This window comes from Geotrypetes seraphini, chromosome 1 (genome assembly GCF_902459505.1).
Source record: "Geotrypetes seraphini chromosome 1, aGeoSer1.1, whole genome shotgun sequence".
Lineage (NCBI taxonomy): Eukaryota > Metazoa > Chordata > Amphibia > Gymnophiona > Dermophiidae > Geotrypetes > Geotrypetes seraphini.
The window spans coordinates 503,614,535-503,642,265 of NC_047084.1; the positions used below are offsets into that span (position 1 = coordinate 503,614,535).

General features: G+C 45.1%; 1 protein-coding gene across 3 annotated transcripts in view; it reads right to left on the reverse strand.

Moving 5' to 3' along the window:
- Positions 1-27,731, reverse strand: part of NAA35 (N-alpha-acetyltransferase 35, NatC auxiliary subunit) — a 356,679-nt gene that overhangs the window by 259,944 nt on the left and 69,004 nt on the right. For all 3 annotated transcript variants that reach the window (XM_033927824.1, XM_033927815.1, XM_033927834.1), the window contains exons 3-4: positions 20,182-20,215; positions 4,011-4,125 (exon numbers count right to left, since the gene is read on the reverse strand). In XM_033927824.1, coding sequence (XP_033783715.1) covers positions 4,011-4,125; positions 20,182-20,215 — 149 coding nt within the window. The remainder of the gene's footprint in view (positions 1-4,010; positions 4,126-20,181; positions 20,216-27,731) is intronic.

A 27,731-nucleotide genomic window follows, 5' to 3' on the forward strand; every position in this document is an offset into this window, starting at 1 on the left:
CATCTTTACTTTCCATTCATTCCCTTCACTGTTGGACACTCTTCCTCACCCATTTACTAACATCCTATTTCTTTACCTTCTTCCTAAACAAATCATCCTGCTTCTGACATTTAGAAAACATCTTTCCTTTGGTTAAATTTTCTAGTCTGGACTCTTTTCTGTAAGGCAGGGGTGTCAAATTCCCTCCTGGAAGGCCGCAATCCAGTCGGGTTTTCAGGATTTCCCCAATGAATATGCATGAGATCTATTAGAATACAATGAAAGAAGTATATGCAAATAGATCTCATGCATATTCATTGGGGAAATCCTGAAACCTGACTGGATTGCGGCCCTCCCAGAGGGACTTTGACACCCCTGCTGTAAAGCATCAAATATATATAACAATAATCCGAGTAAAACCACTGATAGTTTGTAATATGAACTCCTCTCAGAGAAACAAAATAAGAAAATCTGCAAAATATATTCTAGTGTGAAATTTTATTCCTGAACCTTCAGGTAGTCAACCCCTTCTCATAAGAATTTTTGTAGAGATTCATTAGCATTTTTTTGTCTACCTTTCACCCCTCTAGGCTGTCCTACAATTCCTCAGTTATCTCTCTACAAGTGAGATGGTACGAGCCCATCTTTTCTGCCCTTGTTTATTTTTCAATTAAATCTGGTTTTTGCTTATCATTTGCAAGGCTTTAAGTGCTGCAGAGGACCCCAATCTTGAAGCTTGTGGGAGAGCACAGACTCTAAGGTTGAGGGTATGCTTCCAAGGGGCAGGCTGCTTTGCAGTGCACCCAGTTGGACAGCCTGCAACAACAGTTCAGGGCTCAGGGATCAATCCTTTGGGAGAACGGCTTGCCCCAGGTTCTGCCTGCAGTATGCTTCAGTGCAGGCGAGTGGCTCTATTTTCTTCCATCGTTTGCATGTGCAAGGTCTCCGACCTATTCGCTGGAGCTAGAGAGGCATTCCAAAGAGACAAGCTGTCTGGATTCCATGCTCGTTGTGGCAAAAGTTCTCCCTGTAGGCTGTCTGCAGCTTCAGCACAATGCAGCTCCCAGCATGGCACAGTGAGTAACAGGTTGACAGCTTGAAAAATTAAATCTGGGGGGGGGGGGGTCTTAAAAGTATTTTGGGGAATCTAAGCTTAGACCCAGTGTCCCCAACCTCTAAAATTCCAAATATGCTAGTTTTTGGACTCCAATGTAGCTCTCACAGGCCATTTTTGGCACTAAAATCACTGCCGCAATGGACAATTTGGATTTCCCAATTTGAAATTATAAGCCTATATCTACCTCAAAACACCTCGACTTTGCTCAAAATCAGATGTGAAGGATTCCTCATGCCAAGATACACTGGATTCATGCCAGAATTACACTGGATGACCATCTGAGGATTGTCTGTGTTCAACATGCCACACAGCGTAAAGTGAGGTGGGAGCTGTTAGCTTAGCCACCTCTAGTCCCTCAGGGGGGCGTTAGTATCCAGATGCTGCAAGGACCAGGTTAAAAAAAAAAAATCCAGATTCAAGCTGGGAAGCAACACAAGGATGTCACTAGTGAAGCACAGCTGTGCTACTACTGCAAAACCCTAGAAGGGAGTTGCAAGCATCCACAGGGGCCATCTGGACATCCTGGAAAGGGATTTCACCCTGAATTCATCAATATGATGTTTGAAGCTTACATGATCATGGCTATGATGGCACCAGCAGCCATTCAGGAAGCGGCGCAGGCCCAGACTGGAGCGCAAAAAGCTCGCTCCTGCCTTGTGCACCGCTAGCCGCGAGATGTGAGGCAGAGATCCGGCAAGGACGGGACTCAGTGCGGGGGCAGGAACGCAGAAAGCTCGCTCCTGCCGATACACCAGGATTAAAAAACGTATATACCTTTGCCTAGGTTTCCCTGGCAGACAGCCGGGTGCTCACTTAAATTAGCCAGCTGGAGCGCCCGCCTAAAAGGCTCTAGGGAGAACAAGGAACTGAAAGGGGTTATAGCTGAACTGCTTCAACTAACAGCCAATCTGTCGATCAAATCGGGAAGGATTCTGGAAGACTGGAAAGTGGCGAATGTTACGCCAATCTTCAAGAAAGGTTCGAGGGGAGATCCAGGAAACTACAGACCTCTTAGTCTGGCCTCAATACCGGGAAAGATAGTACAGGTGCTGATAAAGGACCGCATCATTGATTACCTTGACAGACACAATCTAATGAGGACCAGCCAGCATGGCTTTAGCAAAGGAAGATCTTGCTTGATGAACTTACTACACTTCTTTGAGGGAGTAAATAGGCAGGATAGACAAGGGTGATCCAGTCGACATTGTATATCTGGATTTTAAAAACGTGTTCGACAAGATCCCGCATGAAAGACTGCTTCGAAAAATTGCAAGCCATGGAATCGAGGGTGAAATACTCTCGTGGATTAAAAACTGGTTAGCGGATGGGAAACAGAGAGTAGGGGTAAATGGACAATACTCGGACTGGAAAAGCGTCACAAGTGGAGTGCTGCAGGGTTCAGTGCTCGGCCCCTTGCTCTTCAACATATATAAATGATCTGGAAATTGGTATGATGAGCGAGGTGATTAAATTTGCGGATGATACAAAGTTATTCAGAGTAGTGAAGACACAGAAGGATTGCGAAGACCTGCAACGTGACATAAACATGCTCGAGGAATGGGCCGCAACATGGCAAATGAGGTTTAATGTGGATAAATGCAAGGTGATGCATGTCGGTAACAAAAATCTTATACATGAATACAGGATGTCCGGTGCAGTACTCTAAGAGACCCCGCAGAAAAGAGACTTGGGAGTACTGGTCGACAAGTCAATGAAGCCATCTGCGCAATGTGCGGCGGCAGCAAAAAGGGCAAACAGAATTCTAGGAATGTTAAATAAGGGGATCACAAACAGATCGGAGGTTATCATGCCGATGTACCAGGCCATGGTATGCCCCCACCTGGAATACTGCGTCCAGCACTGTCGCCGTACATGAAGGACATTTTACTACCCGAAAGGGCCAAGAGAAAAGCAACTAAAATGGTTAAGGGGCTGGAGGACTGAGAGATTAGAGAAACTGAGCCTCTTTTCCCTTGAAAAGAGGAGACTGAGAGGGGACATGATCGAAACATTCAAGATAATGAAGGGAACAGGCTTAGTAGATAAAGACAGGTTGTTCACCCTCTCCAAGGTAGAGAGAATGAGAGGACATTCTCTAAAGTTAAAAGGGAATAGATTCCGTACACACATAAGGAAGTTCTTCTTCAACCAGAGTGGTAGAAATCTGTAACGCTCTTCCGGAGGCTGTTATAGGGGAAAGCACCCTCCAGGGATTCAAGACAAGGTTAGACAAGTTCCTGCTGAACCAGAACGTACGCAGGTAAGGCTAGACTCAATCAGGGCACTTGTCTTTGACCTAAGGGCTGCCGCATGAACGGACTGCTGGGCACGATAGACCACTGGTCTAATCTATCAGCGGCACTTCTTATGTTCTTATCTGCCCCTGCTCATTGTCTTAAATGTGCCAGGGAATCTGGCCATCTTGTTTCTTTCCTTTACCAAGCTTTTAACAAGAAAAGAAGGCACGACTGCCATGTTGAAAAATATAGGGATTATCTGTAGAATCCCCACATCTTAGTGCAGGTTGCGCTCATATTGGTAATCTCTTTTCACCTTGTTATATATTGCAAATAGTTAAGTTTTTTTGATTCATATGTTATATATTAATGATATAAACAGAACAGACATGTTTCTCAGGGAGTATCCCCATACCCCTCCCTATTCTATTTCCTCTATAGGGCTGACCACCTGTTTTGGTATAGGCTGAAGAATTGGAGGACAGCTCAGAGGGATGGGAGACAGAGCAAAAGAATCCTTATAAGGGTCTCAACAAGAATTCTCGCAAGGAGGAGATGACTACCTGAAGGTTCAGGAATAAAGTACCTGTCTGCTAGAAAAATGATTACCGAGGTAAGAACCTAATCTTTCCTTAAGTAGTAGTAGCACACACATATGAAAGGTAAGGGAAGCCAACCTTGATAGCTTGTTCAAAATTAAGAACCTTTCGATTGACCTGGTTTCCAATCATACCAGCATCCATTTTGGGATCCATCATTTCAATAGCCGACATAGCTTCAAAGAGACCAAACCTGGTTGACAGGAAGGAAAAAATTAATTATTTTGTTTTTGCTTTGGTTTCTTCTTATTAAACAAATATAGGCTTTCATTTTAGAAGCCCTGTTTGGATTTGAAATGTGAATTAATCACTTATTATCCTGATGCTGTCACAGATGCCAGTTTCCCTGGTTGGTTTGGCATTTGGGGAAGATAAAAGCTACTGGGGGATTAAGAGGGCAACCTTTCCCCCTCATCCCTAAAGTGGAGTGCTAAAGGTCTAATTCCCAAAGTAGATCTTTTAGGACATCCACATTTAGCCTCTTTATGGGCATAAACATATTGTTATTTACCTACCACGCCCCTGTATTGACCAAAAATCTCTTGCCATTTGCACACACTTGTGTTTGAGACATACATAACCTGGCTTTGAAAAATGCAGACAAACATTTGCAAGATACACACTTAAATACAGATTATATTTCTATAGTCACGAAGATAAAAAGGTGACAACAAATATCTCTTTATGCAGTGGAATTGAACCCACTGCTATTTTCTACATTTATTTTTGCTAGATGGATATTTGTGCTGAATGTAACCAGCACATAATACATTCATTTCTCCTGTATTTTAGAGCAAACTATGTCAGCACAATTGTTCTAAAATATTTGTGAAATTTGAGACATAGTAACCTGCACATCTCAATCCCCAACTTCTACAGCCTGTCTAAAATGGGGTAGATAATCTATTTTATACTTTGTTCAAAAGCTAATAGAAGAAAATATTTTTTCACTCAGCAAATATTTAAGCTCTAGAACTCATTGCCAGAGAATGTGGGAAAAGCACCTAGAGGAAGTACTTTCCCCAGAGAAAAAGTCCTTAAATTGCTCTTAAGATAGAAAGAGGGAAAGCCACTACTTATCCCTGGAGTAGGTAACATGAAATCTTGGTACTTTTTGAAATCCTGCCAAATAGGTGGGCTTTTAATTGGACTTGAACACTGCCAGAGAAGGAACCCACTGTAGGGATTCAGGCAGTTTATTCCAGGCATACAGTGCAGCAAGAGTCTGGAGTTGGCAGAGGAGGAGAAGGGCACAGATAGGAGGGACTTACCAGTTGAGCGGAGCCTCATGAGGGAGGTGGGGTGGAGGGGGACATAGGGGGAGATAAATGAAGCGAGGTAATGAGGGTCAGCTTAGTGAATGCATTTGTAGGTCAGTAAGAGTTTGAATTCTATTCAGAAACAGAAGCCAATGAAGTGACTTTAGGATAAGGGTAATGTGAGTATAATGACTCTCAAGGAATATGAGTCATGCAGCCAAATTCTAGACAGATTGAAGGAGTGAAAGATGGCTGAGCGGAAAACCTGAAAGTAGCAAGTTGCAATAATCTAAGCGTAAGGTGATAAGGGTTTTGGTAGTGTGCTCGGGAAAGGAAGGGTCGGATTTTGAGTGGACAGAGGCAGAAAAGAAAAAAGGAGAAAAGTTGAAAGGGAACAATCAATATGTTGGAGACTGGGACTAGAGCAAGAGAGCAGAGAAGAAAAAAATGGACAGCAGACACTGGAAAGAGAATTAGAAGATAGACAAAATCAGAAAGAGAAACTGGGACCAAAAGCAAAATAACCAGACAACAAAAGGTAGAAAAAATTTTATTTTCTATTTTGTGATTACAATATGTCAAATTTGAAATGTGTATCCTGCCAGAACTAGTGTTAGACAGAAACCGTGATCTAGGACCTAAAAGAGAGGAAAAGTCTTTTTTATTTATTTTGTAGCCGGCGTGGGGTTGGAGAGGTTGTATCCCTATACTTCTACTAAGATTAACCCCCTCCTCTGCTGGCGCGCAGCGTGGCTTTTGACGGCGGCGGCGGCGATTAATCCGAAGTCTTGTGAGCATTAGAGCAGCCGCCGGCACTGGGGCTCACTCTGTGCGTCTGCAGAGGAGGGGGATAAGTATCTTAATAAAAAATCTGGCCTGCGACTTAGTCTGTGTTTTAGATTTTGAACCCTTATGTGATTTTAGTTTGACACCCCTGCTCTAGGGTATACATATTCAAGGCTTCCAGTCTCTCCTCATATGTCTTCTGGCGCAAGCCTCCTATCATTTTCATCGCCCTCCTCTGGGCCGCTTCAAGCAGCATGTTCAAGTAACTTCGATAGGAAAGGGAGGAGGGAGATGGGGCGATCGTTGGAGGAGCATGTGCGGTCCAGTGAGGGTTTTTTTGAGGAGGTGTGACTACATATATGTTGGCATCAGGGACAGTGATAGTGGAGAGTGTTAGGGTGAAGTTGTGACAGATAGGAAGGATAACAGCGGGTGAGTTAGTGCTGAGTGGAAAATTAGGCTTTTACCTTCGATAATCTTTTTCTGTTAGTCCTTGTAAGATTCCATACGCTAGGTGTTCAATCACTTCCCACAATCCGTGAGTTGCAGAAATCCAGAAACTTTTCTGAGCATGTGCTCCTCCTACCTCCAAGAGTGAGTTAGAACCCCCTATAGTTAAGTCTCAAAGCCAAGCAAACATACCAGAAGCAATCCAGGAAAAATAAGGGGGCATGGGGACTTCTCCCCGGCAACAAAAAATTTCTGTTAAAAGCAGCTCTGCAAAATATGAAAAAAAGTCAACAGGCAAAATGCAATACAGAAAAGACATTGAGGAACAACATAGAACTAACCTGCTGTGTGCAACGAGCACCCATATGAGACATCCTTCAGTTAAGTATACTCACAGAAGTGGAAAACTCCCCACAGGATCCGTCAACTGGCTGGAAAGTCTTCAAGCCTGCAAGGAGATTAACCGAGGCAGAAAGAAGCAGGCTATTCCAAACAACTGCTTGAACACAGAGAGGGCAAGCCATATGGAATCCTACAGGGACTAACAGAAAGAAGATTATCAAAGGTAAAAACCTAATCTTCCATTCTGTTAGATCCCTTCTGGAATCCATCCGCTAGGTGATGTACCAAAGCAATGGTAGCAGCTAGGGAGGAACAGAAGAGCCTGCCTTCAACACTGAGGTCCAAAAAGCAGCATCAGAGCAAGCTTCCACATCCACTTGGTAAAACCAGGTAAAGGTATGAAGAAAGGTCCAAGTAGCTGCCCTGCAAATTTCATCTGGATGAATTGTGTGAGACTCTGCCCACGACACAAGAAGACCTCTAGTCGAGTGAGCCTTAAGAGAAACCGGCGGTTGCCTGCCGCAAGCAATGAAAGTCATGAAAAGGGTTAGGTGAATCCACTGAATGATCGAGGACTTGGACGTCAGCCGACCACGGGGAGGTGTAGCAGTCAGGACATAGAGGTGATCAGACAGCCGGAAATCATTGGTCCTCTCCAAATAGTGGACCAAAACTCTCCTGACATCCAAATGCGCAATATCTGATCCTGTCACTCCAATGCTGTGGAATGAAATGCAGGCAAATGAACTTCCTGGTTGACATGGAAGGCGGAAAGCACCTTGGGTAAAAAGGAAGGTATAGTACGGAGAACAACTCCCACGTCCATAATACGGAGAAAGGGTTCCCTGCAGGAAAGAGCCTGAAATTCCAAATAAGCCGTGCTGAGACAATGGCAACCAGAAAGTCAGTCTTGATCGTCAGATCCAGAAGAGTAGCATCCTTCAATGGCTCTAATGGGGCTTCCCCAAGGCCCTGAAGAATGATGTTAAGATTTCATGAAGGGAAAGGAGGACGCAAGGGAGGCCACAAACAAAGCACCCCTCTCATAAATCTGGTCACATCTGGATGAGCAGTAAGCGAACTAGATCATCTGTGTGCTCTCAAGAACCAAAGGATTGTAACCTCAAGGGAGGCCTCTGTTAAACCCTTGTTTAGGCCCACTGAAAGAAAAGCCAGGACTACCTAAATGGGAGCCCTCTCAGGCTCCACCTGGTCCTTAGCAAACCACCAATGGAAAGTCTTCCAGGCTTTGAAACCATAAGAAACCATAGTAGAGGGTTTCTATGACCGTAAAAGTTTCGAGAGGACTACATCTGAAGAACTGTGCTTCAGCAAAGCTGAGCGCTCAAGAGCAATGCCGGAAGACCAAAGTGCTATGGATTCTCCATGGGCAACAGACCCTGACTGAGAAGATTGCCAGGGAGAGGGAGGTTGAGCTTCCTGTCCCGCTGAAGACTGATGAGATTTGCAAACCACGGATGATGAGGCCAGTCCAGAGCAACTTGAATCACAAAGCTTGGATATGTAGCTATCTGGCGGATGACACGACCAACCAGAGGCCACGGAGGGGACACAAAGGAGCTCGTAAGGAAGCCAGGGTTGAACGAAGGCATCCAGTTCTAAGTTTCCACACTCTGCTCAATGACTGAAGAAGAGCCTGACCCTTGAGTTCTCTACTGACACCATCAAGTCCATCTGGGTCTGACCCCAGCACTGTATGATCAAATGGAAACGCTTTCTGCAAGAGGGACCATTATCCCAGGTTTAGGACTTGACGACTAAGGAAGTCTGTCAACTCCTACCACGTGCCCCACTAAGAGAGACAGAAAACCTAACGCCGCCTAGCGAAACAGCATGCAAGCCTCCTGGCCGTAGCCCCTTTGACAAATTATACACAACACCGTCGTGGCGTTGTCTTAGAACACTTGCACCGCTGTTCCTTCCAGAGTGGGCTGGAAGCGAGTAATGCCAGGCAAATCGCCTGAAGCTCCAAATGATTGATCGACTACCACCACTGATGAGGAGACCACTCCTGAATGGAGCAGTCCCCGCAGTGATAACCCCAACCTGACAGGCTGGGATCCATCATAAAAATTAACCACTCTAAGATCCAAAGAAGCTTGTCCTGGTGGAGAGCCTCTACCTGAAGCCACCAGCATAGACTCCTGGGGAGCAGAACTGAAAGGGATGACCTTGTGGAGACCACTGAAGAGGAGGGACTCCAATAGAAGGCACATGTGTGCACTGGCCCAGGGAACTACCTCCAAGGAGGATGCCATGAATCCCAGCACCTGCACATAATGCCAGGGTGTGGGAGCTAAAAGGTTCAGGAGATCTCTGATCTGCCGCTGAAGTTCCGGACTGCGTGGCTAAGGCAGAAACACACCACCCTGCCGGGTGTCAAAGAGAAGGACCAGATTTTCCAAGGTCTGAGACGGCGTCAACTGATTCTGTTTGAAGTTGACAATCCAACCCCAGCTCTGTATGGGTTGCACGTTTGTCAAAACGGAACCCGGATCAACCAGTCATTCAAGAAAGGTTGGACCTGGACACCCTGCCTACAGAGAATAACAGCTACAAGAACCATCATTTTAGTGAAAGAGCAGGGTGCTGTTGAAACCAAAGAGAAGAGCTGTGGACTGGAAATGCTGTTGCAGAATATGGAAAAACAGAACCCTGCGATGCTCCGGAAATATTAGAATATGGAGAAAAGCCTCCATGTGATTCAAAGATGCTAGAAATCATTCTCACTTTCACATGCACTTTTTGTCGAGTAGCACTACTACTACTATTTATTATTTCTATAGTGCTGAAAGACGTACGCAGCACTATACATTCTAACACACAATAGACAGTCCCTGCTCAGAAGAGCATACAATCTAATTTAGACAGGACATTTCTGGGTTGAGATTATAGTGGGTATAGGTATCTGAGAGCAGATTTTTTAAACTTTATTAAGTTTCAAGGCCAACAAAAAGTGCAGAACATTATACATACATTAATCATAAGAATTAATTTCCGCTGGGTCAGACCTGAGGTCCATCGTGCCCAGCAGTCCTTTCACGCGGCAGCCCAACAGGTCCAGGACCTGTGCAGTAATCCTCTATCTATACCCTTCTATCCCCTTTTCCGGCAGGAAATTGTCCAATCCTTTCTTGAACCCCAGTACCGTACTCTGCCCTATTACACCCTCTGGAAGCGCATTCCAGGTGTCCACCACACATTGGATAAAGAAGAACTTCCTAGCGTTCGTTTTGAATCTGTCCCCTTTCAACTTTTCCGAATGCCCTCTTATTCTTTTATTTTTCGAAAGTTTGAAGAATCTGTCCCTCTCTACTCTCTCTATGCCCTTCATGATCTTGTAAGTTTCTATCATATCCCCTCTAAGTCTCCTCTTCTCCAGGGAAAAGAGTCCCAGTTTCTCCAATCTCTCAGCGTATGAAAGGTTTTCCATACCTTTTATCAGACGTGTCGCTCTCCTCTGAACCCTCTCAAGTAACGCCATATCCTTCTTAAGGTACGGCGACCAATATTGGACGCAGTACTCCAGATGCGGACGCACCATCGCCGAATCAACGGCAGGATAACTTCTTTCGTTCTGGTAATAATACCCTTCTTGATTATACCTGGCATTCTATTCGCTCTTTTAGCGGCCACTGCACACTGTGCCCTTGGCTTCACTGTCATGTCCACCATTACCCCCAAGTCCCTTTCTTGGGTACTCTCATTCAATAACATCCCTCCCATCGTATAGCTGTACCTTGTGTTTCTGCTTCCCACATGTAATACTCTACATTTCTCAATGTTGAACTTCATCTGCCATCTCGTCGCCCATTCCCCTAGTTTGTTCAAGTCCCTTTGCAATTCTTCGCAGTCCTCTTTAGTCCGAGCTCCACTAAATAGTTTGGTATCGTCCGCAAATTTTATTATCTCACACTTCGTCCCTGTTTCTAGGTCATTTATGAATATATTAAATAGCAGCGGCCCGAGCACCGAGCCCTGCGGGACACCACTCGTGACCCTCCTCCAGTCCGAGTAGTGGCCCTTCTCTCCTACCCTCTGTTTCCTACCCGCCAACCAGTTTCTGATCCATCTATGTATGTCTCCTACCACCCCATGGTTGTTCAGTTTCCGAAGTAGGCGTTCATGGGGTACCTTGTCATAGGCTTTTTGGAAATCTAGATATATGATGTCTATGGGGTCTCCTCTGTCCATCTGTTTGTTAATTCCTTCGAAGAAGTGCAATAAGTTCGTTAGGCACGATCTCCCCTTGCAGAAACCATGTTGGCTGGTTATCAGAAGTTCGTTTCTTTCAAAATGTTCATTGATGTTTTCTTTTATCAGTGCTTCCGCCATTTTCCCCGGAACCGAGGTCAGACTCATCGGTCTGTAGTTTCCCGAGTCACCTCTTGATCCCTTTTTAAAGATGGGCGTAACGTTGGCTATCTTCCAATCCTCCGGTATCACGCCTGTTTTCAGGGATAGATTGTAAACTTCCTGCAGTAGTTCCACTATTTCCTCCTTTAGTTCCTTCAGAACCCTTGGATGGATTTCATCCGGACCCAGGGATTTCTCAGTTTTTAATTTTTCTATCTGCCTGCGTATGTCTTCAAGGCTCACTTCCATGGATGTTAATTTTTCTGCTTGATCTTCATTGAAGATTTGCTCAGGTTCCGGTATGTTGGTTGTGTTTTCATTTGTAAATACAGACGAAAAGAACATATTAAGTCTTTCTGCCACTTCTTTCTCCTCCTTCACCACCCCTTTCCTGTCTCCATCGTCCAGCAGTCCCACCTCCTCTCTAGCCGGCTGCTTCCCTTTAACATATCTAAAGAACGGTTTGAAATTTCGTGCTTCCCTGGCTAGCCTCTCTTCATACTCTCTTTTGGCTTTTCGAACCACACGGTGACATTCTTTTTGATACTTCCTGTGCTCTTTCTAGTTCCCCTCAATTTTGCCCTTTTTCTATTTCCTGAATGAATTTTTCTTATTGCCTATCGCTTCCTTCACTATTTTAGTTATCCACGCCGGGTCTTTTGTTCGACTCTTTTTGCACCCCTTTCTGAATCTAGGGATATATAGATTTTGAGCCTCGCTCACCGTGTCCTAAGTTTCTTTCTTACCATTTCCCTCATTGCTTCGTAGTTTCCTTTCCTGAAGTTAAAAGTTGTCGCTATGGTTCTTTTTCCTTTTGGTATTCCAACCTCAACCTTGAACTTGATCATATTATGATCGCTGTTTCCCAATGGTCCCACTACTTCCACTTCTTTTGCAGGTCCCCTTAACCCATTTAGGATTAGATCTAGAGTGGCATTTCCTCTCGTCGGTTCTCTAACAAGCTGCTCCATGAAGCAATCTTGTGTAGCCTCCAGGAATTCTGTCTCCCTAGTGCGGGGGTCGGCAACCTGCGGCTCCAGAGCCGCATGCGGCTCTTTTACATCTTTGCCGCGGCTCCAGTAGTGTGTCACGCAAAGGTGCCTCCGCTGCTGCTCAACATAAAAAAAAAAAAAAAGCCGGTTTGATGATTTCATCTTAGCCCGTAGCGAACTTATGCTCCGGGGCTTTAATGTGTGTGTGCCGGCTTCCCTTCTCTTCCCTCCAAAACCGGAAGTTATGTCCGGGGGTGGGGAAAGAGAAGGGAAGCCGGCACGCACATGTTAGATCCCCGAAGCATAAATTCGCTACGGGCTAAGGCGGGAGACAGGTCAGTGAAGCTTTCCATTTGCTCTTCTTGCTGCCGGGTCCTGCTTACTTTCAGTTTCCGCGAAGGCAGCACCCGGCAGCATTTCTCCCAATCGATTGAGATCTTGGGCCGATCAGCCTTCTTCTCCGACGGCAGAATTGACATCGGGGAGAAGAATGCTGGTCGGCCCGAAGTAGAGAGGGGGGGGGGGGGTGGCGGCCAGCGGCTTTGGGGCCTGTTCCCCGATGGAAGGACATTGGCAGTGGCTTGGAGGAGGGCAAGGAGAAAGAAAGTAAGAGGGCAGGAAGAGAAACAGAAAAAAGAAAGGGGGCATGAAGAGAGAAAGAAAGAAAGGGCAGGAAGAGAGGAAGAAAAAGTTGGGGGGAGGGGAATGAGGTCAGGAGGAGAGGAAGCATACAGGCTGAAAAAAGGGAAGAAAGATTGGATGCACAGTCAGAAGAAGAAAGTGCAACCAGAGACTCATGAAATCACCAGACAATAAGGTAGGAAAAATGATTTTATTTTAAATTTACTGATCAAAATGTGTCTGAATTTATATCTGCTATCTATATTTTACACCATGGTCCCCTTTTACTAAACCACAATAGAGGTTTTTAGCGCAGGGAGCCTATGAGCGTCAAAAGCAGCGCTGGGCATTAAGCACAGCTCCCTGCGCTAAAAATTGCTATCATGGTTTAGTAAAAAGGGAGGGGGTATATTTGTCTATTTTTGTATGGTTGTTAGTGAGGTGACAGTGCATAGAGTCATCTGCTTTGACCTCTTTGAGAAAACCCCGGAATAGGAATGATTATTAACATTTTTTCTGCGTATAGTGTGCTTTGTGGTTTTAAAAAAATTTTTTTATTATTGGTAGATCATTTTGACTTCCTCTTTTCTTTAACACCAATGGCTAATTATATGGGGCCTGGACTCTGGCACATTATATGGGGGGCTTATTGGCCCAGTAATGGTGGTGATCTGTAATTTTTAGCTGCATGATCCTGTATATAGCATTAAGGTAAGAAACAATATATGCAGTGTTAGATTTGTTTTATAATGGTTTTGCGGCTCCAAGTTTTTTTTTTCTTTTCGAAAACGGGTCCAAGTGGCTCTTTATGTCTTAAAGGTTGCAGACCCCTGCCCTAGTGCATCTTGAGCTTCCAAGATTCCAGTCTATCCCGGGGTAGTTGAAGTCTCCCATAATAACCGTGTTACCGCTTCATCTCAGCTTCCATTTCTTCATCGATATCTCCGGTTTGCCCAGGTGGACGATAGTATAGGCCCATCTTTATTTCAGGCCCTTTCCTTCCCGGTATTTTAACCCATAGCGATTCCAGCTTGTTAGTCATCTCTGCTGTGTCCATTCTTGTAGATTGTATGCTTTCTTTTATGTATAGGGCTATTCCACCTCCTTTCTGTCCTGACCTATCCTGGCGATAGAGCTTGTACCCCAGCAGTGCTGTATCCCATTTGTTTTCCTCATTCCACCATGTTTCAGTGACTCCAATGATGTCTATGTCCTCTTCATTGGCCATGGCTTCTAATTCCCCCATTTTGTTTCTTAGGCTCCTTGCATTAGTATATACGCAATTTAGATCCTGGTATTTTCTTATCTTCATTTCCTTTCCCTGTGCTTCGGTCTTTAGTTTCTTCTCTTTTGCTACAATCTTTCTAACCTCCTCTTCTGGGTTAGTCGACTCCTGTAGTTTGTCCCTTGTTTCTTACCAGCCTTTTTTCCCCTTAGTATCTTCACGGGATACCTTCTTCCAAATCGTCGACACTTGGTCAACTGTCGGCTTCCCCTTCTTCATCAGAGTAAGCACTTATAATCAATCAATAACAATACACAAAGAATAACATCCCCCCCACACACACCCTTACATTAAATTCAATCAAGGATTAAAACAAAGCAAAGAGATAGCCACCCCCTCTCTCCCAATCTCCCACCCTTCCCTGGATGTGTGTGCAAATCAACGAAAAATGAAAGATAAAAGACAACTATATTGAAGTAACAAAAGACATCAATGGGCCCCAAACCAATTTGAATAAATTATTATGCCCCAACATGTCAGTGTTCATTTTCTCATACCTGTAGCATGAGAGGAGGAGGAAGATGGAAAGAAGGTAAAGCATGGAAGTTCTGAAAGATCCCTGTAAGTCCTGACATTAAACCAGGTGAAGTGGGATAAGGAAAAACCAGAAGCTCACAAAAACTGTTCTCTCTACAGAAACCTTTCTCTCCCCTGCAACTGGTATCTTATTTCTGCAGCTGATGGAAACAGTAGATTAGCTGTGAAAATATATTTCACACCATTTACCAGAGAGTATGCAAAGATGGGGAAATGCCCTATTTCTAAGTTAAGTTAACTACTCTATCAGTGAAACTAGAGAAAAAAGCAGCAGGTCCTGATGCTGTGGCTTTGCTGTGGCTTTGCACCAGGGCCCACCCAGCCAGATACCATGAGAAGATAAACACAGACCATGGTCCGAAGATAGAATTCTCAGAAGATAGAATTCTCAAGAAATATCATCTAATAGCAGGTGTCAGAAATATTTACAGTTGGGAGGGGGTTTGATGCTCGGAAATGCTTATATGGTATAGAAAAAGGCATTTCGGGGAAAAGGTTAGGTCTTACGGAAAACAGGGCGAAAGTATAACATGACGCAGGTCAACCAGCCAATAAATGAATGTAGTTAGGCAGTAGTGCATAGGAAAGTAGCCAATAAGGATGTATCATGTGATTTAGGCCAACGTGGTGTTGGCCACTAAGAAATGTATAAAAAACAGGCCTTTAGAAGGAGGAGAACAGAACAGACACCGGAGGACCCTCAGGCCTGAGGATCACCTTATTCTGTTACGCTATATGCTAAATACTTTATTGCTGTAAGCTGTTATTGATTGACTAAATAAATATATACTTATTGAAACCAGTATATGGCGTGTGAGGTTGCCTTTGAATCAGGCCTAGGCAGCGGCCTACTTCAGTGGTGACCTTCGACTGTGAAGAGGGGAAACGCGCCTTTAGCGACCTCACTGGATAGAAGGCCTATACTCTGCTTATCAGATTGCCTCTCCATTACTTTTGGCCAAAAGTTTGCTCCTGGGTTTTCTTTAAGGGTTACTTATGCATTGTCTGTATTTAAACTTCATTATTTTCTTGCAGGTTTGTTGGCTTTTCCTTCATATCTTGCTTGCCCTTTCATACCGCTTTTTGCCCTCCTAACCGGCAATGGAATATAGTCAGCCCTAAACACCAGATTTTCTTTCCCTACTAATCCTGTTTGTTTGTCGTTATACAGGCCCAGTGGTGTCAACTTTGGACGATCCCGGACCCTGGAACAGGATTCCACGTCAATTCACCCGGGACCGGGCTCCCATCTTTAGCTGTCCTACGGGTCCTGTATAGACTGGCGTGAGATATAGCCAGGATAAAAGTTTGGGCATAAGGGATAAGCTTACGACTGGCGGGTCGGGTAGTCAGTCCATAGTTCATGAGTTAGGAGATATTTACGGCTGGCGGATCGTGCAGTCAGCCTATAGTTTAGGAGTCAGGATATATTTACGGCTGGCGGGTCGTGTAGTCAGCCTATAGGTCAGGGCGTAGTCGATATATATACATAGGTAATTAATAGTTAATCAATCACCGGTGGGTAGCGTAGCCGGAATTTAGGTATAGTCCAGCACAGCTGTATTGTCACCCACTAACACTTCCCGTTATATACCTTCTTTTTACTCTCCTTAAAATTTTCTTTTTGGTGCAGACTCTGATTCGACTGCTGGTTGACCTCTTTCCTCTACTCGGCCAACGCCTGGCCCTCCATTCTTCCATACTATTCTTCTTAGGTTCAGTTCAGAAGAGTGCTTCGCCTCAAGGTAAATATATGTTTTTTACTAATATATGATTGCTGAAATAAGCTGAGGTACTATGTTCCCCTTAGCTCTCCTAAAAAGTGTAACACACCCAGAATTACATAAGCTCCTTCACCATTTCCATGACAAATGGGTTAACCATACTTCTAAGAAACACCCCTCAAATTCTCCCGAATGGACATGGCCCCCACAGGGGTCCCTCTTTTACAATGATTTACTTTCCCTCCGTACCACTATTCTCAATGACAAACAAGGAAAGTCACGAGAAACACTTAGAAATGTGGAAACTGTGGCGAGCTCAATGTGTGGACCCACCCCTTGCAGCTACACCACTCATGACTAATATTAACCCTTCAGCCCCAGATCCAATGACGCCCAAGCTTGGTCCCCATAAGAGTGCCTCTCCACCCCCATATACCAAGGTCCCTACCATTCCTAGGTCGCCCACACCATCATCCGGCATATATCCTTCTCTACAACCCCAGGCCTGTGGATACGAGCTGAAATATCCTACTAAAGCAATGCTGTTCCTGGTTGGCTGAAGAGCCAAAAAAGCTCCGCCTTGGGGTGGGCAGGAGGGATTGAACACCTAGCATATAGAATCTGGAATGGATATAACAGAATAGGTGAGTGGGAATTGGATCAGAGGAGAAGGTAGTGGGTTTGGAGGATGAGAGAAGTGTGATTTCCTCTTCTGTGATTTCATAGAAGGGAGAATAGGGTGGCAGGTGTTGAGGGGAGGTTAGCAGAAGGGACAGGTGGAGCGAGGGGAGGAGGAGGAGGCAGCTTGGTTAAGAAAGGTGAATCTTCTGATTCTTATTGTAAAAGAACTCTGTCATAGTCTGGGAAGTAACTGAGGGTACTTTGAGTAGGGAGTTTAGGGCGGGAAGGGATGACGAGGGTTGGAGCTAAGACAGGTGGTTAACAACTTATTATTTCTATAGAGCTAACAGGCTTGGGTATAGTATTCTTGTTTGGTCAGTGACAGGGCAGACTGGAATGATGTCAACATGAATTTGAAGTGTATGAAGTTTGTGTGCGCATATGATTTAAGCCAGAGACGTTCAGCGGAATGGGCACAGGAGCGCAAGTAGCGGATGTGTGTGTGTGTAGGGGGGTTAGTTATCACCTATCAGCTATCCACACCATCATCTCCGCCTACTCAGCCAGTGTCACCCAATCACTCTGTTCATTCAAACCAGCTGGATACATGGTATTCAATTTAAACATCCAGTGTACAAGGGGAGTGGGACTTAATGTGATGGAAGTGTGTTTAAAAATTTGATGATATTCCTATAGTTCTCTGCAGTTCGTGTCACCGTTCTTGTTTTGCTATGTACTTCTCCATTGTTTTCCTGGTTGTACTTTGTATCATCAATAAAAATTGATTGAATCTAAACATCCAGCGCAGTTCCTTTAAATTTAAAGTTCTAGCTCAGCTGATTGGCTGAGGGATCAATGACGTCAGGGGGGAAACCATCTACTTTAGTGCTGTCAAATAAACGCTGCGGCCATTTTAGAACTTCGGCATTGCTTTGGAGGACTAAGCACATGAGCTTGTGTTGCTGGTAAGGCCATGCATTTTGATTTATGAGGCACTGTTGTAAGTTTAAAAGGTATAACAGAAAAGAGTTTTTGGATATACAGTACAGTAATTTTAGCTTATGTTATGTTGAAGCTTTAGTTCCATCCCCGACCTTGATAAAGGAATGAAACGTGTCGGTGTGGGGTGGCACAACACTATTCAAAGCTAAGCGCATATCATTTAAGAAAATATGAGTTTACAAATAATAAAGCAGAAAAAGAATTAAAGAATTAAAACAATGAACACACGTAGAGATATGGATCTATGAGGAGCGCTGCCACACTAAGGGCTTCTTTTACAAAACTGCCCTAGGGCCTTAACGCGCAGAATAGCGTACACTAAATTGTTGCACGCGCTAGCCGCTAACCCCTCCTTTTGAGCAGGCGGTAGATTTTGTAAAAGGAGCCCTAAGTAATATGGCTTGGATAGCATTCTGATGATCCTTAAAACATATATTACACGACATTCAATTATACCTATGAAATCCCCTTAAATATGCATGTTCAAGGTGGGGGGAAGGGTATTTTGGTCTGATTATTAAAGTAAGGTATATGGGAATGGGGATTATTATGTTTTCTTGAATTTAAAGACTGTTATTGAATAGGGGGGGATAAATTCTAATATGGATTTTAACAGAATATTAAGTGTTGTATCTGAGTTTAAAATGTTATATATGCTGTTAAGTTTTTAAAAATGAATAAAGAATTTTTTAAAAAATTATACCTATACAATAGCTTAACTACAGCAATCCAATTTTCAAGAACTATTGATTGTAATTACAGTGCTATTGTGGTATTACGCTCCTGTATATGGCATTGAATATTGGTGCCAATCATTTTGAATTCTGTCCTTCTAAACATTTCTTAATAGAGCAGACATATTTTGTGAAGCTTTATTCCTTCCACTGCTTTTTTTAAGTTAATAAAAAACCTGTTACATAAAGGATAAAAGACAAATGAAAACTTTATTAAGGAAAATTAAATGGAACTAGTAAAAATAATTACCCATCTAAGATATACATGAGATCATTTTTAAACCATAGGGAGGGCAAATTTCAAGCAATATACATAGGCAAAAAGTGTTTTACTCCTGTTTGTCTGAGCACTGCTCTCCCACAATGCCCAGAAGGTGCATAGTTCTAGCTACAACATACTCCCTAGGGCAGGGGTTGGCAACCTGTAGCTTGTGAGCCACATGCGGCTCTTCTGGCATGCGACTGTGACTCTCCAGGCCCTGACCCTTTGATCTCCCTCCCAACCCCACGACCCCCCTGGGCCTACATGGTACATGGTAGTCCAACAGGGGTCTTTGTGGCAGGAGCATGGTCTCTCTTTGCCTCCTCGCGGCTGCCTTCTAAAATAGCTGCCGCAAACTCTTGCAGCTGCTCACGGCATTTCAAGTAATACCGTGAGCTGCCACGAGAGATTGCAGGAAACATTTTGGAAGGCAGCCAAAAGGAAGCAGGCGTGAGAGGGTCATGCTCCTGCCACAAAGACTTCTGCTGGACCACCAAGTACCTTGGTAGGCCCGGGGGGTGGGGGGAATCATGGGGTTGGGAAGGAGATTAAAGGTCGGGACATGGAGAGGGGAGAGAACTTCCTTGGGTTGGGGGTAGGGGCAGTGAGAAATGAGATGTGCAGAGACCTGCAAGGGGTTAGAGGGGAGAGAAGCTCTTTGTATATCTTGGGTCAAATATTTTGGATAAATTGGCTCTTTGCTGTAAAAAGGTTGCCGACACCTGCCCTAGGGTATGGAAGGAAATATGTACACAGTGTGCATTTTCTAATCTATGCTACTTAGTGGTTAGATTAATGGGTTATGAACCAGAAAAGTCAGGGCTCAGTTCTTTCTGCTGCCAAAGTAAACTCATGCCACCAGCCATTGCCTCAAGAAAAGTGTATTTTATTTGTGCTATATTTTACATGCTTGTTGCAATCTGACTGCAGCTCCTTGAGGGTTAAGTGGACTAAAAATGCATGGTCTCAACCAGTAGATAAATTAAAACTGCCTTGAGTTTTGGTTTGGAAATGTAATAAACTGAAAATTTAAAACAAGAGCTGTAGAAAAAGCAGGAGGAAAAATAATGTATATTCTGGACCCAGAGCAATTTTCAAGTGAAAATGTTCATGCATTTTCCTTCTGAAAACTGCCAAAAAGATTGAAGGAAATAAGTAAATCTAGAGGTTACAGAAGTTTTGGTAGTTTAAAACCATCCCCCTTAACATGTGCTACCAAAAAATTGCCAGAAAAACTAAGGTTAACGATATACTTACAACTTGTCATGAAGCAGCTCTCCTAAACTCAGTTCTGAAAACAAAAGTAAACAGCACTATTACTTTTTCTCTAAATCTCCCGGTTCAATAGGTTCATGTCTAGGAAATGTTTCTGAGAACCTGTAACCTATTTGCTATTGTCTAGGTTTTAGCTTACATATTACAGTATATAGGAATTAATCTTACCATAATGACAGAAAAGAGTTCAGTCCAGTTACTAAAGGATGTATTTCCTTCTTTGCCTTATGCTGTAAAGACAACATCAATATACCATCCTACAAAACTTCAATTATTTTTTAATTCTCTTCTTAGGTCTTCAGAAGTGCCAGTATTAGCCAAGTGTTTTCAATGGCTAAAATACTGTTTTGGCACTGGCCTCCTCATTAGACCCGTTTATATTTTCTAGTACTAATTCTTAGTACTTTTAGTGCTCCGTGCTAAACAAAAATTTTTTTTTTTTAATTTATCTTTTTTGTTGTATTTTGCTTTGTTGCTCATTTCGGAAAGGGACCTGTCACTCTGACATGTTTTGCCCGAAGACTGTATAAAGAAAAGTCCCCCCTTTTATTTTCATTATGTACCATCCCAATCAATAATATCTCCCCTCTCCCGCCTTTCCTCCAAAGGATACAGATTGAGATCTTTAAGTCTGATCCATTTGCCTTATCACGAAGACCACACACCATTTAGTAGCCTTCCTCTGGACTGACTCCATCCTTTTTATATCTTTTTGAAGGTGTAGCATCCAGAATTGTACACAATATTCTACATGAGGTCTCACCAGTCTTATACAGAAGCATCAATACCTCCTTAGTGTTCGCGCCAGAAATTTTTTCCAGCCGGGTAGCATGAATAAGTAGCCGGGTGGGGCGGGACGGGGAAATTTGGTGGTGGGGAAAATTAAATGTGTACTATTTTTATTAGTTAATTATTATTAATTATTTTCCAATGCTCAATATGACTTCCTTTTTTAAGGTTTGACACTTGTGCCAGAATATTTTTACTAAATTTAAGAAGTATCCAATTCTAGAAGTGAATAATTAGATATTTGCCCTCTTTCAAATGGTATAGAGGTTTAAAAAAGGGAAATACAGTGGTACCTCAGTTTACGAGTGCACCGGTTTGCGAGTGTTTTGCAAGACAAGCAAAACATTTGCAAAATCGGTGCTTCGGAAACCGAGCATGGCTCGATTTACGAGCACCCCCCCTCCCCGCAATCCAGCACCCCCACTGCCTCGAACCGGCACCCCCCCCCGCCTCGAACCGGCACCCCCCGCCATGATCCAACCCCCCCGCCACGATTGGGCACCCCCCGCCACGATCCGACCCCCCCCCCCCGACATGATTGGGCACCCCCCCGACACGATCCGACCCCCCCGCCGCTTCTTACCCTCATCTGGGCACTCTTGTAGACCGGCCCTCGTCTGCTGGGCCTTGAGCATGCTCAGATGCTCAAGGCCCAGCAGACGAGGAGTCCGATCTTCTAGAGTGCCCAGATGAGGGTAAGAAGCGGCGAGGGGGGGTGTGCCCAATTGTGTCGGGGGGATGTCGGATCGTGTCGGGGGGGGGATCGGATCGTGGCGGGGGTGCCGGTTCGAGGCAGGGGGGGTGCCGGATCGCAGGGGGGGTGCCGGATCGCAGGGGGGCCTTCGAGGGGAGCAATGCCGGTTCTCGGGGGGGGGGGGGAACGCATCAAAGCGAGTTTCCATTATTTCCTATGGGGAAACTCGCTTTGATAAACGAGCATTTTGGATTACGAGCATGCTCCTGGAACGGATTATACTCGTAATCCAAGGTACTACTGTACATTAATAAAATCATTTGGTTCAATCTAGCCATTTATTTCTGAATTAATTAAAAAAAAACTAAAAAGAAAAAAAAGAATAACTATAGCTCATCCAGTCATACAAGAAACAGCTCTACAACACCTCTAATAATGTTTTGATCACTACGTTCTTTCCTGATGTCTCACTAAGGATATGAAATAGATGCAATCCCCACTTCCAGACCTCTTCCGCATAATTTATAGATAGGTGTTACTGAGCCTTGATGGAGACGTGTGATTGCATTATAGTAAAATAAAAAAGTAGCAGATAAAGATCATAGTGAGAGCTGGGGCAAACAGTTTAGGTAAAGAAGAAGGTAATAAATAGCAATGTATTAAAAATATTTTATTTTTATTTGCTTATAATGTCATTTGAAAGCTGCTTGATGGCCCATGTAAAATAAGTTTCTGCTTTGAATTTTAGATGTCTGATATCCGTATTTCTTGAATAATAAATCATAATTTTAGTGCTAACTAAAAAGCCAAAGGTTAGTAACATGATGGCAGATAAAAGCCAAATGGCCTATCTAATCTGTCCATCCGTAGTAACCATTATCTTTTTCTCTCTCCAAGAAATCCCACATGCCTATCCCAGGCCCTTTTGAATTCAGAAAGTCTTTGTCTCCACCACCTCTTCTGGGAGACTGTTCCATGCATCTACCACGCCATGGGAGTAGCACAATCTGCAGCAACATCTTGCTTCCCCTCCCCCGGACATTCATTTTCTATCCTACTTCATCCCACAGTACAGAACAGCCACTATTTTAATAACTCGAAAATCAAATACAGTAAAACCTTGGATTGCAAGTAACTTGGTTTGCAAGTGTTTTGCAAGACAAGCAAAACATTTTATTAAATTTTACCTTGATATACAAGCAATGTCTTGCAAAACAAGTACATAGAGTATACACACATCACATTATCACAACTGAGCCGAAGGTTCTTCTCTTTCTGATACTGCAAGAGTGTAATGACTGTTCTAAACAAGCAAAGGCTTGCAATACGAGTACATACAGTATACATGCGTCACATCATCACAACTGAGCCGATGGTTCTCTCTCTGATGCTGCAGGAGTGTACTGACTGTTCTAAATTAACGAGGTCTTGCAATACAAGTATGTACTGTATAGTATTTTGTATTAAAGTTTTTGGGTTGCGGAACGAATTGTCTGAGTTTCCATTATTTCCTATAGGGAAATTCGCTTTGATATACAAGTGCTTTGGATTACAAGCATGCTTCTGGAACGAATTATGCTCGCAAACCAAGGTTATACTGTATAAAAAAATAATTATTCAGCAATCATCTCTCTGCCATATAAAAATCTTTTCCAAATTCTGATATATCTTTTTCTCTCTCACTCCCCCCAAATGAAAATTCATTCTAATTCTTCTTCCCCATTCTTTGTGCTGCCAACTCCCCCCTTCAGCCCCAGAATATTTTCTGTTTTTCTGCATTCCTCCTCCAGTCCTCCCAAATATTTTCTCCTCCTCCTCCTCTTATATATCATCTTCCTCCCCCCAGCAAATGTTTTCTCCTCCCCTAACCCCCTGTAAAGCAATGTTACTTACCGTAACAGTTGTTATCCAGGGACAGCAGGCAGCTATTCTCACTAGTGGGTGATGTCATCCGACAGAGCCCCGATACGGACATCTTGCAAGCATGTCTTGCTTGAAGAAACTCAGAAGTTTCGAAATGCCCGCACCGCGCATGCGCCAGTGCCTTCCCGCCCGACGGTCCGGGCGTGTCTCCTCAGTTCAGGTAGCTAGCAGAGAAGCCAACCCAGGGGAGGTGGGTGGGACGTGAGAATAGCTGCCTGCTGTCCCTGGATAACAACTGTTACGGTAAGTAACACTGCTTTATCCCAGGACAAGCAGGCAGGTATTCTCACTAGTGGGTGACCTCCAAGCTAACCTCAATGGGATGGAGGGAGAGTTGGCAACTTAGGAGAACAAATTTTGTAACACAGTTTGGCCAAACTGTCCATCCCATCTGGAGAAAGTATCCAGACAATAATGAGAGGTGAATGTATGAACCGAGGACCAAGTGGCAGCCCTACAAATCTCCTCAATCGGTGTCGATCTGAGGAAGGCTACAGAGGCTGCCATTGCTCTGACCTTATGGGCTGTGACCTTACAGGGAAGGGGTAATCCAGCCTGGGCATAGCAGAAAGAGATACAAGCTGCCATCCAGTTGGAGATGGTGCGCTTCGATACAGGTCGTCCCAACTTGTTTGGATCAAAGGAGACGAAAAGTTGAGGAGCAGTTCTGTGTGGTTTGGTGCGATCCAAGTAGAAAGCCAAAGCACGTTTACAGTCCAGAGTGTGAAGAGCTGATTCTCCAGGATGAGAATGAGGCTTTGGAAAGAACACTGGAAGCACAATGGATTGGTTGAGGTGAAATTCAGAGACCACTTTAGGCAGGAATTTCGGGTGAGTGCGGAGGACCACCTTGTCATGATGGAATACTGTGAAAGGAGGGTCCGCCACCAAGGCCTGAAGCTCACTGACCCTTCGAGCAGATGTGAGGGCCACCAGAAAAACCACTTTCCAAGTGAGAAACTTTAGTGGAGCCTTGCTCAGAGGCTCAAAAGGAGGTTTCATAAGCTGAGAAAGGACAACATTGAGATCCCAGACCACAAGCGGCGGTTTGAGAGGAGGATTGACATGAAAAAGTCCTTTCATAAATCTGGAAACCACAGGATGAGAAGAGAGAGGTTTCCCTTGTAGAGGCTGATGGAAAGCCGCAATAGCGCTCAGGTGGACTCGTATAGATGTCGACTTGAGACCAGACTGAGACAGATGTAAAAGATAGTCCAAAACAGAGGATAGGGAGGCTCGCTGAGGCTCCTTAGAATTGGAAATACACCATGAAGAAAATCTAGTCCATTTTTGGGAGTAGCATTGACGAGTAGCAGGCTTCCTGGAAGCCTCCAAGACATCCCTCACTGCCTGGGAAAACTGGTGAGGAGTTACGTTGAGAGGAACCAAGCTGTCAGGTGGAGGGACTGCAGGTTGGGATGAAGTAGCGATCCCTGATGCTGAGTAAGCAGTGAAGGAAACACTGGAAGTAGGTACGGTTCCCTGCTGCTGAGTTGAAGTAGAAGGGAGAACCAAGGTTGCCTGGGCCACCAAGGAGCTATCAGAATCATGGTGGCATGGTCGGACTTCAGCTTGACCAGAGTCTTTTGAATGAGAGGGAATGGCGGAAACGCATACAGAAAGCGATTCCCCCAATCCAGCAGAAGCGCATCTGCCTCGAGGCGATGAGAAGCGTAGATCCTGGAGCAAAACTGAGGCAGCTTGAAATTGTGGGGAGCCACAAAGAGGTCTATCTGAGGCGTTCCCCACTGAGCAAAGATCTGATGAAGGGGCTGGGAATGGAGTGTCCATTCGTGAGGCTGGAGAAGACGACTCAGTTTGTCTGCCAAGACATTGTCCTTCCCCTGAATATAGACAGCTTTGAGGAAGGCGTTGTGGCGAATCGCCCAATCCCAGACTCTGAGAGCTTCCTGGCAGAGGGAGGCCGAGCCCGTGCCCCCCTGCTTGTTGACATAATACATGGCGACCTGATTGTCGGTGCGAATGAGGACCACCATGTCGTGAAGCAGATGTTGAAAAGCTTGAAGAGCATTGAAGATGGCTCTGAGCTCCAGAAGATTGATTTGATGGAGTTGGTCCGCACAGGTCCAGAATCCCTGAGTGCGAAGCCCATCCAGATGCGCTCCCCAGGCATAGGTCGAGGAATCGGTTGTGAGAACCTTCTGGTGGGGAGGAGAATGAAACAGCAAACCTCTGGATAGATTCGAAGAGGTCATCCACCAGAGTAGAGACTGCCGAAGAGCAGGAGTGACTGTGATGTGTCAACGGATCCGACACCTGAGTCCACTGAGATGCCAGGACCCACTGAGGAATTCCAAGGTGGAGTCTGGCAAACGGCGTCACATGAACTGTAGAGGCCATGTGGCCCAGGAGGACCATCATGTGTCTCGCTGAGATGGTCTGGCGAGAAGACACAGACTGGCAGAGATGAAGAAGAGCATCCATGCGCTGAGGAGGAAGGAATGCTCCGAGACGTACGGTATCCAGGACAGCCCCGATGAAGGGAAGAGACTGGGTCGGCTGTAGATGAGACTTGGGAAAGTTGATCTCGAATCCCAAACTCTGCAGGAACAGAATCGTTGACAGGGTCGCCGAGAAGACCCCTGAGGCCGAGGGAGCCTTGATCAGCCAGTCGTCGAGGTAGGGGAATACCTGAAGACCCTGGTTCCTGAGTGCTGCGGCCACCACCACCAGACATTTTGTGAAGACTCTGGGGGACGAAGACAGGCCGAATGGAAGCACTCGATACTGCAGATGGAGATGTCCCACCCGAAATCTGAGGAACTTGCAAGAGGCCAGATGAATGGGAATATGAGTGTAGGCCTCCTTGAGATCCAGAGAGCATAATCAGTCGTTCTGCTCGAGGAGGGGGTAGAGAGAAGCGAGAGTCAGCATGCGAAACCTCTCTTTGACCAGGAATTTGTTGAGGACCCTGAGGTCCAAAATGGGTCTCAGGTCGCCCGTCTTCTTCGGAACAAGGAAGTACCGGGAGTAAAACCCCTGGTTCAGTTGGTCCGACGGGATCGGCTCCACAGCACGAAGCCGGAGCAAAGCCTGAGCTTCCTGAAGAAGAAGGGCGGTCTGAGTCAAGTTGGAAGGATACTCTCTTGGAGGATGGTCCGGAGGGACCCGATGGAAATGAAGAGAGTATTCTTCCTTGATGATAGCAAGGACCCAGAGGTCGGTTGTTATGGCCTCCCAACGATGATAAAAATGATGGAGGCGCCCTCCGATGGGAAAAACAGGGGGAGGCAGAATGAGGTTGGTTATGCCCTCGACGAGACAGTCAAAAAGGCTGAGTGGTCTTAGGGACAGCAGGCGACTGAGACTTAGGCTGACCCTTCTGGGGAGGCTGTCGCTTCGCCGGTTGCCTCGCAGGTGGAGTTTGCCTCGGCTGATACCGCCGCTGATAGATCAACAGCGGGCGAGAAGGTCGAGACTGCTGAGGCTTAGGCTTCGGCCTAAGGATAGATTGGAAGGACTTTTCATGGTCAGACAACTTCTTCGTGACAGTCTCGATGGATTCATCAAAAAGATCCGCCCCAGCACACGGGACGTTCGCCAGACGGTCCTGAAGATTCGGATCCATATCAATGGTCCGCAACCAGGCCAACCGGCGCATCGACACCGAGCAGGCCGCCGCTCGGGCTGAGAGCTCGAACGCATCATAGGCAGATTGCATCAACTGAAGCCGAAGTTGAGACAGCGAAGCAACCACTTCCTCAAACTCAAACCTAGCCTGGGACTCGATGTATGGTGTGAACTTCCGAAGCACAGGAAGAAAAAATTCCAAGTAGGCTGCAAAGTGGAAATTGTAATTCAGGACTCGGGACGTCATCATCGAATTCTGATAGATGCGTCGACCAAACTTATCCATGGTTCTGCCCTCGCGGCCCGGAGGCACTGAAGCATAGACCTGGCCAGGATGAGACCGCTTGAACGAGGATTCGACCAGGAGGGACTGGTGAGAAAGCTGAGGACCCTCGAAGCCTTTATGATGCACCGTGTGTTACCGCTCATCCAATTTTCCAGGGACCGCAGGGATAGAGTAAGGAGACTCGAAGCACCGCATGAAGGTCTGGTCGAGGAGCTTGTGCAGAGGAAGGCGCAAGGACTCCACCGGAGG